Genomic DNA, 17,024 nt, shown 5'->3' with positions numbered 1-17,024 from the left:
GAAAACTCATTACCATATCATTTATAAGAATAAAATAAATATAAGAAATTTTCTAGAAAACTAAGTAGTCTGCTTTCTGAAAGCAAAAATGTGTCCAGGAGAAACCAAGCTTATTGCTGCTTGTTTCTACCGTGTTATTCAACTTCAGCCTGAATTACTAGGACATTAAGTCCTAAAACATAATGACATTTTATATATATAACATTTAGGAAAAACAGAAACTGCATTTTTAATAGTTCTATTATAATTTGAATATGACTCTAAGAGAATAATCACTTACCAATGTGTAAGCTAATGCTAGCATGTCCCTGTCCCACTATTGTCAGAAGGATGGTAGCTGTTCTGGATTTTTGCTCTAGCACTGGAGGTAGTAATTGTGTGAATGCCGAGGTAGATGACTGGCAACACACTGCTAATTAATCAAATCCTGCTCAAAACAAGTTTAAGTAGCAGAGTGGTAAAAGCTGTTGATGCAAAGCTAGCTCTTTCTTATATTAGTAGGATCTACACCAGTACAAAAGCAATAATAGAAGAATTCAACTTAAATTTTAAATGGAGTCAAGGCCTGTGACTCTTGTCATTTTATGTGGAAGCAGAATTACGCCCTTGATAGGGGTGATTGACTGACAAAGAATAGATATCATGTAATGCATTCCAATTACTTTAAATAACAGATTAATGGCTCTCCTGTTTGTGAAAATTGCATGGCTGGGATTGTCAGTAAGCCTATTTGCAGCTGATAGCAGGTGTGAATCAGTTTGCTGGAATAAATTTCCTGCTGTACGACCCTTCATGCTCCTCTTCTACTCTATTATGTTGGTCAGTGGGTTGGTTTTATAGTGTTGTGGTTTTCTAAAGGCACTAATACCCTTCAGCATAATGCTTTAAATTTTAATTAACTCAAAGAATAAGCATCTCACTGCAGTCACATTCTCAGGAGTCCTTGGTAATCAAAATGATCCCCTAATTGGCATATTTATGTTTTCAATGGGGTCTGTCAATTATGTGGGTTTTATTTCTGTATAACTTGAAAACTGTAAACCTCTGGGATTGTGCTTTTATATCAGGCCCAGCAAAAAGGATGGATGTCACGTATTTGCCCAGCCACAGCCCCATGAAAAAAATTGTATTGTCATCTTGGGTAACATGAACATATATAATTTTAGTTACATTTTCTGTTTTCCCTTTCCCAGGTCCGTTGTGATAGTGAAGTACAAGAGCTACGTCAGTGGCAAAAGCAGTTGAGAGAGGACAAAAACATTTTTAAGAGAGTGAAAGAATTCTGGACTAAGCAGGAAGCCAAAGGTAAGTGAATTAAATTGTGTATTTTAATTTTTTTTTACATTGTGTTGAATTTTCATACTTCGAGTTTCATTAAAAAATAGGACACGCAGTAGGACACTAATCCCAAGTGAGAAGATAATGTCAGGTGGAAATGCCTGGCTGTTTCTTTGCAGTCACTACTTAGAGTAAGTTAGTTGCCTGTATAGCTGTACAGGGCCAAAACTCAATAATTTCAGAGGACTATGACAATGTGCTGGCACAGTATTTCCTAGGGCAGGATCAGACCTTTACCAGCTACACTACATGTAAATACTGATTTTTACCAGATGGGTTGTAGTACAGTTTTTCTGAACTGTGGGATTTCTATCTGGTAAATGTTCTGCTGGCATTTTCCTGTAGTTATTTAGAGCAGAAGTTGACCTGTACAGTTCTAAAAAAAGAAAACAAACCCAAACAACCCAATATAATTGCCAAGGGAAATGAGGCCAGATTAAGAACCGACACTGTAATTTGTTTCCTTTTTGCCCTGATTGTGGACAGAGCTTTACTGACAGGGCCAAAGTTATCATTCACTTACTGAGGCACAGTAGTGTAATTATGATTATTTGCCCAGCCTCTTTGTCTGCTAATGCAGGAGGATTCACTAGCTCCTACATTTTCTCAGCCTCTGTGGGCTGGACTCAAGTGTGATACATGTTGGGATGTGAACTACACACCAATAGATGGAGGTGAAAAGAGGTCATTCAGCTATGTTGTTCATGTGTTGAAGAGGGGGAAACTTAGGTTGTACCAGTCACCATTGTGTGGTCCTTCAGTCTGATGGCACTGTTGCAGATGCGTTGTCAGATGGCTGATCTTTGCCTTGAACTACGTAAGAGCATTCAGGGTGCAGTTTCACACAGTCAGTTGGATCAAACTGGGAGCTGCCAAAAGGGTTGATCCCACTCTCTAGTTCTTGCATCAGTTTTGGTGATTGTGTAACTGCACCATGGGTTTGGATCAGTGACAGGTTTTGGTATGGGGCAGGTTAGTTTTCCACAACATTGTTGCCAGATGATTGCTGTATCTAACACAAAGGAGAAAGTGAACTGAGGGGAGAGAGGGATAATGACTTTCAGCAGCCCACAGCTTGGTTAAATTGAGCAGAATATGAGATGGTATTCTCATACCTGGTTACTGTTCATGGCTGAGGAAGTGCCAATCTCCAGGTGACTGGCAGGAGTTAAAAGCCAGGGGCAAGTCATGGCTTAGACCTCTTGAGCTCAGTACACAAAGGCACATCTGCCAATGCCTTCATTCTGAGCCTGGTTTTCATGGGACTTCACTGGGAAAGGAAAGATGTATATTTGAATCCCTGCAGGGTGAAAGAATTTAGAATCAGGTTTCTGTGAAAGGTTTTGAAATGCTGAGTCCTGGTCAGTTAGATACCTACTATCCAGAAAAATCTACAACTCTGGATTTCAAGTGACAGAAAATTGTCAATATGCAATCTGGAATTAGGCAGCTTAATGGGAGGCCTCTGTCCTGTGTTGCCTAATGACCTAGGCAGCTTTTCATTCAGAATTGAATATTTGTAGGTCACCATTTGGAGCTCTTTCTCTTTGGTGCCTCTATAGACCATGCCATTGTTTCGTTGGTTCACCTTCAGGTGTCCAACTTCTACACATTTTAAGTCTAAGCTGAGACATTGAATATGTCCTGCTGGGTATTCACTCAAATGTTTTTTTTCTTTCCTTATTCTCTATGCAACTTAACTGTCCTTTTTAATTAAATTGAGTTGTTGTACTCATGCACAGATACAAAATAGGGGATTCTGGAATTAAGTGTTTGACATCCTCACAGCATCCTTTATTTTAGAAACTACAGTAAGAATGTCCATACATAAAGAGTACTTATTAACATCACTGCTGTAGCAATCGGAGCTCGTTGTAAGTGACTAGAGCCTTGCAATTCTTCAGTAACTCTAGTCATCAAATCTTTTGTGGATATTGTTAATTTCAAAACTGTCCTGCTTTTTAATAGATGATACAACTAAAACTTCCCTGTGAAGCATTTTAATTATAAAATAGTCCATGCTCTGTAAATGTCAAAGGAATTAACAGAAGTCAGGTCATTAACCTGGTGCACTTGCAGTTATTCTTTCACTTTTTATTGTGCATCCATTCTGTCTATCATTAGTTACAAGTAGATCAGCCTAAAAGGATGGCATGAAAGTCCCACACATTTCCCTTTCTGCTTACAATCTTCTTTTGAAATTTTTGCCTAAAGGTGAAAGGAGTTTCTCCTTTCACATATGTGAAAAGAGAAATCTGTTACTAGTAACAATCATTATAACAACTGGGATTACAAAATAGCCCCTTGTTTTCAGTTTTCCTTATTGTTATGTTTTTTCCTTCACACAAAATAAATGTAATAGGCACTTGGGGATAATAATAACATTTTAAACAAATGCTAGACTCTTTCTTGTGTGAAATTCCAGCACTTCCAGATGGGCTACTTTTTATAATACCAGCAAACACAAAGTTGTAAATTGATAAGTCCTCCATGTTTTCAAGCTCCCCCACTGGCAAATCTTTGATTGCCTAAACCTCTTTTCTATTATTTCCTATTTGTACTTGCATATCTGTTGGATAGCATTAGGTTTTGGGACATCTAGTCAGGGTAATGTTGTAATTATACTGTGTTAAGTTTGCTGTCAAGCCTTCTGAAGTGTATGCAGAACACCAACTAATTCTGCAATCATTCAGTAGTTACAGTATACATCTTTCCAATAAGTATCTTAATACATGGTGCTATTGTAACACAATTTCTCCTCTACTGTGTAAAGTGGAACAGTATTTAAACCCACTCTCGCACAACAGCTGTGCAGCAAACTCCAGGCAGTACTGGGAGCAAACATTTTAAATTGTTGCTCTGGTTTTCTGAAGTAATCCACATTTTGTCACATAACATGAAGTGAATCAGTGGCAACTCTTATCCTCTAGGACAGCATTCACTGTTAAAAAGCTGCCTCTGTGTGCCTCCTCCTTTAATCCTCTGCAGTGCTCACCTGCCAGTCACATGCACAAGCTGGTACAACATGGTGATTTAATGTTTGCAACTAAGAGAATCATGTTAAAGTACTGCATCCACTATGTTCCCCAGGACCTGGACAACCTCAGCAACTCCTCCTTGCTTACCTTGTCCTTTCCTTACCTTTGTCCTTGCTAGACAAAGCTCTTGCACAGGGGGAGGGGTCTCTCCAGATTCGCTGCTTTCCCTGTGATGAGAGACACAGCAGCAGCTACTGAGTGGTTTTGTGGTTCACATGTTTGCAAGTGCAAGGAAAAGCATTTTCCTGTTGGAGGTACTTTTCCTGCCCAAACAGCCATTCTTCATGATCTCCAGGGAAAATGTGTGAGCTGGATTGAAGCTCCTGCTGGCTAGCTTCAGCTGCATCGTGCTATTTTATAGAATGTGTCCAGTAAAATCTGCTTCCATTGCAGTATTGCAAGATTTATACTATATGTGTTACACCCTGAGTTCATTAGAAAATATCCAGTGGAGAAATCTACTTTTCCAATTCCAATTGCAGAACTAGTTGGTGTTCTGGGTACACTTCAAAATGCTTTACATTCTTCCAATGTTCCTTCCCAGTGTTAGGAGTTCTTGTCATAAGGAGGAGTCTGCATTGATACTGATACCAATACAAACAGCAATAGATTTCTTTGAGTAGGTATTTAGATCCATTGAGAGGCAGGCTTATAATTAACAAAGACAGTAATGAATGACAACCTCAAAAGCGGTTCTGCATGTCTACACCAACAGCAGGACCACAATGAAAGCTGTTCCTGCAGGTTGTATTTCAGCTGTGAAGGCCCAAGTGTGAATTCAGTCTGCAGAATTCTCAGGGTAGAGTTTTTTAAATCATAAAGACAGTTAAGAGTCAGCTGATATCAAAGCTGTCCTAAAAGAGTAATTTTTCAAGAGACATTGTTCTCAAAACCTTCCTTTATGTATCATGCATGGCCTCCTCAATTGCCTTGCTATTACAGTATTATATATTGCGAGGTGTTATGATCTGACACGCTTTTCTGTGTCTGCACTGTGCTATGTGCAGGACCTTTTGATCACTGCTTCACTTAATTATGAAATGTTCAGAACAAGAAGAATTTTCTTCAGGGCAATATATATTATAGTACAAATACTGAAACTGGAAGACTGTCACAATTTTTTTTTTGCGATAGCAGTTTGTTATAAGGGCTGCATAGATTTTTCCAAACATTTATTCATATTTATATTGCAGTTTTAATCCACAAAAGATCAGGTTTTATTTACCAACCCATGGAATTGCCTATGAGATATCTTATAGCTGAAAGAATTCATTCTGAGGAGCAAAATCATACATCACACCAGGGAAAAACTGCATTTATGTGTGTGTATATATATATGGGGTGTTTGTATGCAGTAAGTGAAGTAGAATTGGCTTTAGTAGCTTAGAGTTAGAAGATTAAACAAAGTCGTAACTAGTAACAGTGTACAAAAATGATGAAAAATAAAATCTATGAGACATAAATTGTCTTCCAGCAGACTTGACTGATATGTAAAGAAAACTTTGGCAGAGCAACCAAGGTTTTCTTCAAGTCTTTGTGGGATTTCATACCCTATTTACTCTGGTTTATTAAGAATTTACTTTGGAAAAAAAAAGTAGGCTTTTTTTTTTTTAAAAGACGACATAAATAGATCTGGTTTTGAAGATCCGAAAACAGTGGATTCAAATTTACTATGATAAAATTAATCTCACTATAAATTTAAAAAATAAAAGCCAAATTCTTCTCTTTGTAATACATGTTTAATTCGTCAGTGTTAATTGTTGAAAAATTGCGTTCCTGAAGGTGATGATAGAAGTTGACCTAGCAGGCTTGCTAATTCATTTTAAATGATTGAAGTTTCATATTTGTGTTTTGGACTCTCTGTTTTCAATTTGTTAGTATTTACATCATCTCATCAAGGCACGTTTTTTCATATGTTCCATTGTCCACGATACTAGTAAGAGTTACAAATGCATACTTTTGCAACTTATTTCTAAGAAATAAACCTATATATTTACAACATACCACTGTGAAAAAGGGTGTATATGATAGTAGATTATTATATAATCATAGTTTACAGTCTTCCATGCATGTAAAATCTTAAAGGTGAAAATTACAAGTGCATTTTCAGAGGACAAGATGAAACCATTTTCAAAATGCTGCAACTAAGAAAAGTAGGGACTAAGGGTGGAGTGGACTGTGTCATTTGGCAGTTGAATTGATCCAAAAAACTCCTTGTCTCTGAAGAAATTTAATCTTTCCATGAACTATATTTATGTTGTTTTTCAGAGTAATGTAGTGATAAGATTTCCTTTGCCTTCTTTGCCAATTGTTTCAAAAGGAAAAACAAATTTCCTTTTAATCACTCTCATGGAGCTTTCCTGTCATCAAATCAATTATTTTAGGACTCTAGGACACACAGCTGTTTCACCACTTCAAAGCGGCTGTAAAATTGCCCCTTTTCAATTTTTTTCTTAAACCAGTGCAAGTTCATATTGCTATATGACATTAGCTTTCAATATTATCACATTGTTTCTGTAATTCCTTAACTGAGCTCTGCTAAGTTAATTTAAGAGTATCCATACATAAAATAGCCTTGGGGCCCAGACAGATGGCTATTTGGAAACAGCTGTACTAGTTTGAGAAGTTACTGTCCAGGGGTTTTCATTATCAATCTCAGCTGTGATGCTATAATTAATTTTGTTAGTGCTCCAGCTGCTCTTATTTCTGCTATTATTATTCTGCTGTTTATTAATGTCATTAAACCCTAATTCATTGTAAAGTTATCAAGGTTAGTTTAAACTGCTTTTACCAGTGATTTGATCTAACCCAGCTGACTCTGCTGAAGTGGATAGTGAGCACTCATACAATAATGAATAGCATAATGCAACTACTTCTTAACCTTGTCTTTCTGCGCACTTGGTTTAACTGAATTAATTAATTCAGTTAATTCAATTAATCCCCTTTAATTAAACCACTGAGCTCTTCACATCAAGCAGGACAAGGCATTTATTGTTACTAGAAACTCAGATGTCACAAATAAAGCATTAAGCTTCATGATCAAAAGAAAAAGAAGAAAAACATTTTTTAAGAGATAAAGCAATTCATTACAAAGTTAACTACATTAAGAATAACAATGAAGTATCTCTTAAATTTGTATATGACTCTAACCCTGTTTATTAGATGCTGTAAACAGTGTCGAATCTAACTGTAGGGGATGAATGGTGAGCTGCCAAATAGCTTTTAGAAAATGCTGACTCGAGCAGTAATGCGATTCTATTGACACTACTAGAAAGATCAGCATACCTTCCATGAAAATATCAGCCAAAGACTCGGTTAATGTGAGCTAACAGTCAGATTCTGTTTTGTTGTGTCTTTCAGGACAATGCTATGTATACCTTATTTCATGGGTATGTTTTAGGCAAAGATGTATAATTTTATGAAGTATGTTTGTATAATCTTGACCAGTGTGATATTTAAAAAGGATATTAAAAGGAAGTTAGAAATGTAAACTGATTGTAATTAAAAAATCCAAAGGTATGCCTAATTTATTTTTCTGGTTTCAGAAAGTGTGTTAAAACATTATTATTGAAACAAATAGTGAAGTTTTAGTTTTCATTAGAACACAACAAGAACAAAACACTTCGGGGGTGGGGGGGTGTTCAAGTAGGGACCAAGAGTATGATTTTATGGGGCAGCTAAGGTGATCCAACAACTTCCCCATTAAAAATGCAGTCCTGTCCTTTCTGGACCAAGGTTTCTGCCATCCTTTCCTTTTCTCAGCTCTAGCAATCATGGCTTCACGGTGAGTTGGTTCACCTGGCAGATCTGACAAAGAACTGTTCTTCAGTTCTGTTCTGCTGCCCCTTGGGTTAGTTTTCTGCTGGATCAGCCTGATAAACTGACTAGCCTGGTAATGACACAGTCCTTACAAGCAATGTAAGGGAAATGGTGCAACAGTAATAGAGGGAAGGAAAACTGCCCATTTGTGATGGCCGCTCACTTTTAGATCAGCTAATCTGTCCTGTGCCTGCTGTGTCATGTGAAACCATACCCTACATGGTATGTCTGCTTGGTTTGGTAGGCCAGGGTATAATGTAGCCTCATATAAACCACTGATTCTCCCCCCACTTCACAGCATGTTTAAAGCGTCTCTTTTTTTAATTTGTTTGTAATTCTTTATTCTTCTTTCACTGTCTTTTATACTGTTTATTACCAGTTCTGGGATAGAAAGTGTGAAAACTTTGCATGAAAATTACTTTATAAATTAATAGCATCTTGCAGGACTGTTGACCTCTTTAATGCATATGCCTGGTAAATTTATTTTTGAGTGCAAAGAAAAAGGTGTGTTTCTTTCAGCCTTTACCTAAGATCATAAAGCTACAGTATTCTTAGCTGACATTTTGTTTGCTGTACTGCTCCACTGCTGTAACATTACATTCCACAAAATTATCTATATTTCAGGTGTGATAGTCCTTACTCTTAACAGTTTCTACTTTCAGACTGAAAATGTAGAGAGAAGCATAGCACTCAAGACTCAGTTTAGTGGCTCACAGCTTTAGACTTGTAGGGAGAAAGAGAATTGTCCCCAATATAGCACAGCCAATGGGATAAATTTGTTCCAGAATATTTTACAGATTTTTTTTTAAATAACTACCTTCTATAGAAGAACCAACCTCCAGAGGATGTGAGTGAATGGCAGATGAGCTGGGGCTTTTTTTTTTTTTTTTTTAAGATGACGTCCTTTCTGATTTTATTATTCCAATTTGCTGAAATTACATTAATGTAAATGTATTTAAATAGGTAGCTTAATAACCTGCATGTTATTTGGGATCGTGTTCGGCAGGATGTGACACTGTGGCGCACACATACCAAGACCTGCTTTTGATTTCATGAGGCTGATGATCTACCATGAGGTTGTCTGTTTAGGAGAACTTCTTTTCCCAGCATGCATTTATCTAGGGCTGTCCGTATCAATTTTGTCAATATCTGCAGCCTAAAACATCCATTTGAAACTAGACATAATTTGCTTCATTTTCTTGTTTTCTAGCTGGTATACCACATAGCTCCAGTCATATTTTTGCTTTAATGTTTCCAAGAAGAAATTGGCCTTCGCTTTTTGGTTAACGACCTGGTTAATTTGATTTGTGCCTGCATGCAGTGGACAAACCCTATCTAGTTGTGATTCTGAGCCGTGAGTTGCTGTGCAGATGCAGTATTGATGAGACATCACTGGAAATGAAAAAGTACCTGTCCTACAATGAAAGGAATTTGAAAATATTTGAACTTTTTAATGAAAATACCTAAATCTTCATTCATCACTTACAAAACACGTTACTGACAGTGTCTGTTACAATGGTTATTTCTCTGCTGATGTGCTGTTGGAAAGACAATTGGTTCTGTATACACTGTCTAGTACTTTCAGCTATTTTATTTCCTAAGGGCTTTCTTTTCTTCTTCTTACCTGTGTAAAATTTGTAAAATTTTATTTTTAAAAAGCATTGTTCTTAGGGAAAATAGTAAAAGAAATAGATATTCCTGGGTTTATGGCAAAAACAATTGTGACCCTGTTAGCTAGCAGTTCTTACAGATCAGCCATAGCCTTGGCTTTGCAAGGTACTTCTGTAACAGTGAATGTACACAGTTTGTGGAAAATCTAGTTAAACCAAACTGAGACAGAAATTAATCTTCACAGCAGGTGGGGGGGGGGGGTGATTTCCAGATACAGGAGGGAATATTCCTTTACATTCCAGTCAATTTTCAAGCTGTATTTATCCTTTGGCAGTAGAAGTTATTACTCGCCTATACTGAGAGATTTTTAAAATACTTCTTCTGTAGAAAGAATCTTTTCCCTTGGGAAGATGCAACCAGCAACGTGCTGAAGAACTCATAATGTAGGTGTTCTGTCACTGAAGAATCCTTGAAATTATGAATGAGATTGCAGATAAAGGGGAGAACAGGCTGCATATTTTAGTAGCGCTAGAGCAGGAACAGATGCATACTGCCAAGAAGCAAGGAAATGCAGTCAGTTGCTCCTTATACAGCTGTGATATGTCTCCACCTGAATTATGAGGAAGGATTCGAAAACTAAATATGCTTACCAAGTTAAGTTGAACAGGGGAAGTCTAGTCTGCATACTTTTGAAGGATGGCTGAGTGTAGTAGTATCAAAGTAAATAATCATATCACATCAAAGCAGAATGAATTGAGGAAGGGAAAAATGTTAACTTCAGTACCAAAAAAAAACCCAAACCACCAGCTACACTGTGAAACTTCTTGGAATTCAGTCCATAAACAAATAAACATATGAGTATAATCGTGTGCTCTAATGGATCCTTATTAATGGGGCCACAAATGAAGTTACAATCGCATGCATGTTTGCAGGACTGAGTAGTTTCCCAAGGAAAATATTGAAAAGGGGATATGTATAAATGGGACATCTTACACAAGGCTTAAAAAAATAATTAAAATGTACTGTAGGTAATAATGCTGGATTAGGAAAAGACATAGTGCGAGTAGCTAATGGATTTCTTAAAAGACTGCACCTCTGGTTTATTTAGGAAAATTCAGCTCAGTAAACTGTAAGGAATTAATCAGTTTTATGTGAGAGTTTCTTTCTTTTTTTTTTTTTCCCCACTTTCAGCAAGGGTGGTTGAAATGTAGTCATGTTTTAGGAAGCTTTTAAACAAAACCTAATTTGTTTCTAATTTCATCTGCCCTCCTTTTACTGTAGCTGTAATTCTTTAATTAATTTCATTATGGAGCTCTTGTAAGTGGTGACCTTCCCATGTTCCATGGTTTTACACTTTTAATATATCTGTTTATTATATACACACACATATATGTTATCTGAAATGTTGCAGGTATTTCCTCAAATTATTTCATTTCAAACTGAGCCATATAAACAGGTTTAAAGTGGAAGGCTACTTGCTGTCAGTAGGACACTGCAATTAAAAGAATTTAACTCTGCTTTTTTTAAAACATTACTGTATTTACAGGTATTTGGTTGTTTCTTTCTGAAAACAAGAGTGTTGCAGTCAAAATAGTTTAAAATGGGTTCATATATGTGATTGCTTTTGATTTAAAAGCACATGTATAAGGTTTCAGTTACACAAAAGACTTTGAATTTTTTTTTTTTTTTTAAAAAGAAAAACCAAGAACAAAGCAGTGCCGATAGCTGAGTATGTGGTGGTTTTCATCAAGCCTAATTCAAGATGCTTGAGATGTTTCTGAAAGTTTAATCTTGGCACTAACAGCTGAGAATGTAGTGATAAAAGTCATAAGACTCATGATGCAGATTCCGCTTTATTGGTCCACACCCCAGACTCAGACATCTTTGAAAAGTTATAAAGATTACAGTAACATTTAATTTCTGAAACTATGTTGGGAATGTTTGGGGAAAAAAAAGGAAAGATGATCATACAGATAAGCTACAAAATATGTGATCTTCTGAACTGTGCTTACACAGGCACAGCAGTGTATCTGCTAGCACAAGTCTGAACTAATCCTCTAGTACCAAAGCTGTATTTTTACCCATCACTCTGCAGTTGTTAATAATGATTTGTAATGGAAAAAAGGACAATTGCAATTTGCTGATTTTTGTGTGATTATATAATTTTTGTTTGTTTATTTTTCCGTTTTAAAGGAGAGGACAAATTCTTCATGGGTTTTGCAATCTTTTTTCTTCTTTTTCTTCTTTTAACCTTTTTCAAGATAATAGTGAAAAAATGGGAGCATTTTTATTGAAAATACTGTTGGTGGTTTTTGTTAGTCATTTAGATATACAAAACCAAAATTTCTATGTATAACTATGAGATGTGTTAAAAGCCTGGAGAAAAGGCTGTCACCAGTTAAAAAGTAAAACCTCCAAACAGCAAAACTAGACTTGAGACTCTTTTGGTTAAAAAAAAAGGGCAGGGGGAAGGCAGGGAAGGAAAGACCACGAACTGTTAGTGGAGTCTTAAAATATGATTCAGAGATTAGCAGAGAAGTGGGTGACAGATTGCAGAACATACAAGCTACTTGCCCCAGACTTCCCTTTAAGCCCAGACTGTGGTATTAGTCACTTGGGTGTCTTTTTCAATGTAACAACTAACTTGTCTTTTTTTTTTTACCTCATCATTTGTTTTAGTCTGTGTAAGAGTTTAAATTTGGTGACTTCACAGAACCTATCATATTTTGCAAGGAGGAAACATTTCAGAAATAAAGGGGCTAATGGGTGTAAATGCGGTTTTCATGAAGCTGCCCAGCAAATCTGGCATTCCGGTTTTCTGCCCATATTGGCTTCTGCCTGTAAATCCCCAAATGCTTTTTGCTGGGGACCTGCCACTGCAGCATGATTTCTCTCCCTTTCTGGTCAGTTCTTTCTATTTTCACAATTCTGTTTTTCTATCTTGACTATTTACATGGAAAAAACCCTGCATTAATCAGATGCACTGAAGATGCGCTGATTGCCTTCATTCTGGATTTTTCTCTCAGTCCAGTCATCTTCCCTAAACTGTTGTGTTTCTGTGGCTGTCTCTTCATGAAGCTCAGGTCACTGAATGATTTGGAGGACACTTGGATAATCAGTAGCCGTACAGTCTCCAGTATATCTAATTATGTGTAGTTTGTTCTCTCCTAAACTCAGGTGTTCATGTCAGTTGTTCATCTAGTCTAATGCTTGTATCTTCCAATATTTCTTTTCTCTTTTTACACCTTGAATTATAAAAATGCCATCCAGATATATCCAAATGAATTCTTAATCTTTCTGTCAAAATACTAGGAAAGCGTGGTGCATTGCACAAACAAATTCTGGTAGAGATCTTTAAGCCCATCTCCATTACTGGGTGTTGGTGTTTGGGAGTCTCCTGTACGTCAGCTCTTGCTTCCCTAATCTGATCCTAAGTGAATAAAAAAACGCCCTGAAATTGTTTGTTGTCTAAAGTCCTGGAGGCAAGACTAAGCATTTTACAAACTGTTGCTGCTTTGGAGAATTAGGTTTGTCCTGTCACTTTTATATATCCATTTTGCAGAAGCCTCTTCTGATGAGTGATCCTCTGACAGTTCCATTTCAGATTCATGAGTAGCAGGATTGTCTATGGGCATAATTTCTGGTTTCTTATTTGTTTGTTTGTTTAATATATCTTTTTTAATGCATCATTTTCCTATCACTAGTGACTGAAGATTTCCTGAAGTGAAAGGTTTCACTAATAATTGCATACATGCTGACTTCCAATAGTAATAGGCTAAAATTATACACACTTTATAAAGAACTGTCTCTTTAAAAGTCAGGTCTTATTTCAGAAAGATTGCTGGTGGCTCCAATTTCATGTTCAGGCTTCTTTGGCATTTCATTGGGAGGCTAGGGTGAAACTCCTTTCTATATATATATTTTACTCTAAGCCCCTGCTAATAAGTTATTCCAATAGATTTTCTTTAATGGATTTTCGTCTTCTTATAGTCTGAGTCTGTGGTATTTTTCATTACTGTTTTCAACTGTTTAAATTACTAAATGTAATTCTCATAGTTCTTATGATTTAAACAGAATAAAGAGTATGGGTGTATAAACCTTTCATAAGCTACTGTCACAAACCAGTTGTATTATACAGTAGTGTATAAAGTAGGTCATAGTTTGTTCGCTGTTATGCTGAAACCACCAAGTCTCAAACCAGAATGTCAGTCCTGTGCATTAAGATGAGGGAAAATTGTGTCTATTATCCAAAATAGATGGTAAAGATGTTTGAACTTAATGCATATATAAATAGGACAAAGGCCAATCCTCAGACGTCTAATAGGAGTTTTGCAGATTTTTGAGTATTCCACTCCCAGGAGCTAACCGAAACAATAAATCCAAGTACATTCAAAGCCAGTGCTTCCTTTAGCCATCATCTGTGCCTAAACATTGCAACACATACATGATAAACTATGTCAAATGAGCTGCATTTCCAAGACACGTGGCAGACAAACTAACAGATAACTTTATTATAGTAGGAGTAGCAAGTCAAAAAGTTAACAGTTGTGCTAACCTCTTCAGAGCAACCCCCACCTTACTTCCAAGGAAATTAATGACAGTCTCCACTAGTGCTTATTATTGTAGTGATGGTTATAGTGTCCTATGATTTAGAACACGCATGTGACTAAAGCATAGTTTATTCAGGTTCACTCTGTATTAAAAAATAAGAGTAATGAGACTGAAACATAGTGCTAACAAATTCAACTGTCCTAACAGTAGAAACTATATAACCTATATAGATAGAAACCGTAATATTGGAAGTAAGTAAGTGAGATGTGAGATTTTTTTTTTTTTTTTAACTTAACACTGTCATAGCACTTAAGGGCCTCAGTTGCTCTCTGTCTCAGGGCTTAAAACAGGAGCTGGTTTTAAAACTGTATGAAACACTGTGATCATGCTGCCAATGATCATGATTGTGTTACTTTTATTTAAATCTTACGTTGCACCTCCTTAAATTAGTGATTATGCATTCTCTGTAGGTAATTTTCACACATTCTGTTACATAAACATCTTGGGAGTTAAGGTGTTTGTCATTTTTATGGGAGCTGAATCCAGCCTCCTGTGAGAATGGTTTTCTTGGCACTGCCCTGAGACTGGCAGCAGGGCACAGTTGCAATTGCCACTGCGTAACTGGCATCCTCGGGCAGTTTGTTCTGCCCAGTTATGTCCATACGCCTTTCCCCAGCATGCAGGAAATCTCTGTAAAGAAAAAGAGATGGTCTCCATTGCAGTAGAATCACAGCTCTGCAACGGTAGGAATCTGCCAGCGTAACTGCACACAGTGACTTGGGACATAGAGGGATAAAATGGGAACTGTGCTGTTAAAGTTCAACTTTTATTATTATTTTTTTTAACGAAACTGAAAATAGAAATGGGTCTTTCTCTTGCTCTGTTGAATGAATGGTAGGGCTCCTAAGACTGAAATGGTTAAAATTCAGCATGCCATGAATGGCATGGTTGTAAGCTAGTTGCTCATATTGACATTTACACTATTCATTGCTTTTAGATACGTGTTGTTGTCTGAAAGAAATGGGCTGATTATCAGCTAGTATAAGTTGTTCTAAACTTCATGGGAGCTATGCTAATATACAAACTAAACATCTTCCTTAGGCATTTCAAAGTATTTTAAGCTAGTTAGTTCAGTTTGAGGTGTCACAGCCTGAAAAACACATTTTTCCAATGGAAATTTCTAGTGAAAAGACTTAGCCAGGCAGCTTCTTTCCCTATCTTTCCAGCTTATCTGAATCCTGAGGACATCTTACTTTTCTATCTGCATAGGAAGCAAGTATATGTCAAAAACTATTTAAATAACTGCCTGAAATCCAGATTCATGCTGACAACCTGTGCTTCCTGGTTAGTGTGATGTGATTTGAAATTGTTATGCTTAAGTAACACAGGTTATGATGAGACATGGCCGCTCCTGACTAAAAGCACTGCTAGCAGTTACCTAGAACACCTGCTCATTTTAATGTGAAACAGTGCGTGTGAGCCCTGGTGGTTTTGAACTTGTTGCAATTTTTATGAAATATTTGCAAAGGCCAGCCTCATCACATCAAGGAATATTAGACAAAATTCAACACAATAGTTAGTATTTTGTATATGGGGCATTCATAGTTACATGGGATATTTAATCCACTGATTTTTTTCCTTACCAGCTGTACAAACAAAAGCCCTAAAATCCAGAAGAGTCTTGTGCCAGCAAGACACTGAGCACATATTGCCTTGACCATTGTAGAACATAGGGTGTATCCTGCCACTGCAGTCATATTTTGGATTTCTAAGGTATTGTCTGTGTTCCTCATCATCACTTTTCCTGTATGTTTTCTATGAGCTGATGTCTTGCAGGTTGGTAGCACATTGAGCACCTTAAATTAGCACATGGGCCTGTTGCAGCCTCGTATTCTGGGTATGTACCAAGAGTATTTTGTTTGCTGGTTTTCAGCTGCATGCCTTGGAAGGGTAACTAAGCTCTCCTGAAACTGTATGTCCAAAAAGGGATTTTGGGGGCATATTTGGCCACCTTTGCCTCTAGCTAACTTTTATATAGAAATCTCCCAACAAACTTAATATTGATGTGAAAGGTGTACAGTACAGATGCATCTTCTGAAGTGTAGGGAGTAGAAAACCAGATTTTTATCTTTGTAACTTAAAAGACAGTTTGTAAAATATTAAAATATTAACAGAATATGACAGCTAAAATCACAGAAGTAGACTGAGGAACCAGACTGTTGTATCAGCAGAAGAAAAACATTAGGTTAATCTGTATTACAGCACTCTGAAAGAATACAGAGCTTTGAAAACAGCTTTCACTAGGGGGTGGGACATTGTACTTTTATGTAGAGCTTTTGTTCATTTAGAATTGTTTACTCCAGCAAGCAACCCTGTGCTCTTTGTCTGACTGATTTTTCCCATTTGGCAGACCCTTTGCAATCACATGGATAACATTCTTCTTTCCACTGAGACACAGAAAAACTATTCTTTATTGACCTTGCTTGTTGTCCTAAATGACAAAAATATATTTATATACTAGGTGAACTGTATGACTTCATCACTGACTATTAATTGAAAATTCTTCAAAGCAAAAAGCTCAAAGAGCTGCTTTCATTTTTTTTAACAATCCAATAACTTCTTACTAGCAAACAACTCTGCCCTCAGCTACACATGCACAACTCCCAC

General features: G+C 36.8%; 1 protein-coding gene across 1 annotated transcript in view; it reads left to right on the top strand.

The window, feature by feature from the left end:
* The window catches only part of IQCK (IQ motif containing K), a 55,616-nt gene that overhangs the window by 26,969 nt on the left and 11,623 nt on the right, over window positions 1-17,024 (top strand). The window contains exon 8 of the mRNA XM_052772413.1: window positions 1,194-1,305. Within this exon, the coding sequence (XP_052628373.1) occupies window positions 1,194-1,305 (112 nt within the window). The remainder of the gene's footprint in view (window positions 1-1,193; window positions 1,306-17,024) is intronic.

This window comes from Harpia harpyja, chromosome 21, assembly GCF_026419915.1.
Source record: "Harpia harpyja isolate bHarHar1 chromosome 21, bHarHar1 primary haplotype, whole genome shotgun sequence".
NCBI lineage: Eukaryota > Metazoa > Chordata > Aves > Accipitriformes > Accipitridae > Harpia > Harpia harpyja.
This window is presented reverse-complemented; position numbering and strand designations above follow the sequence as displayed.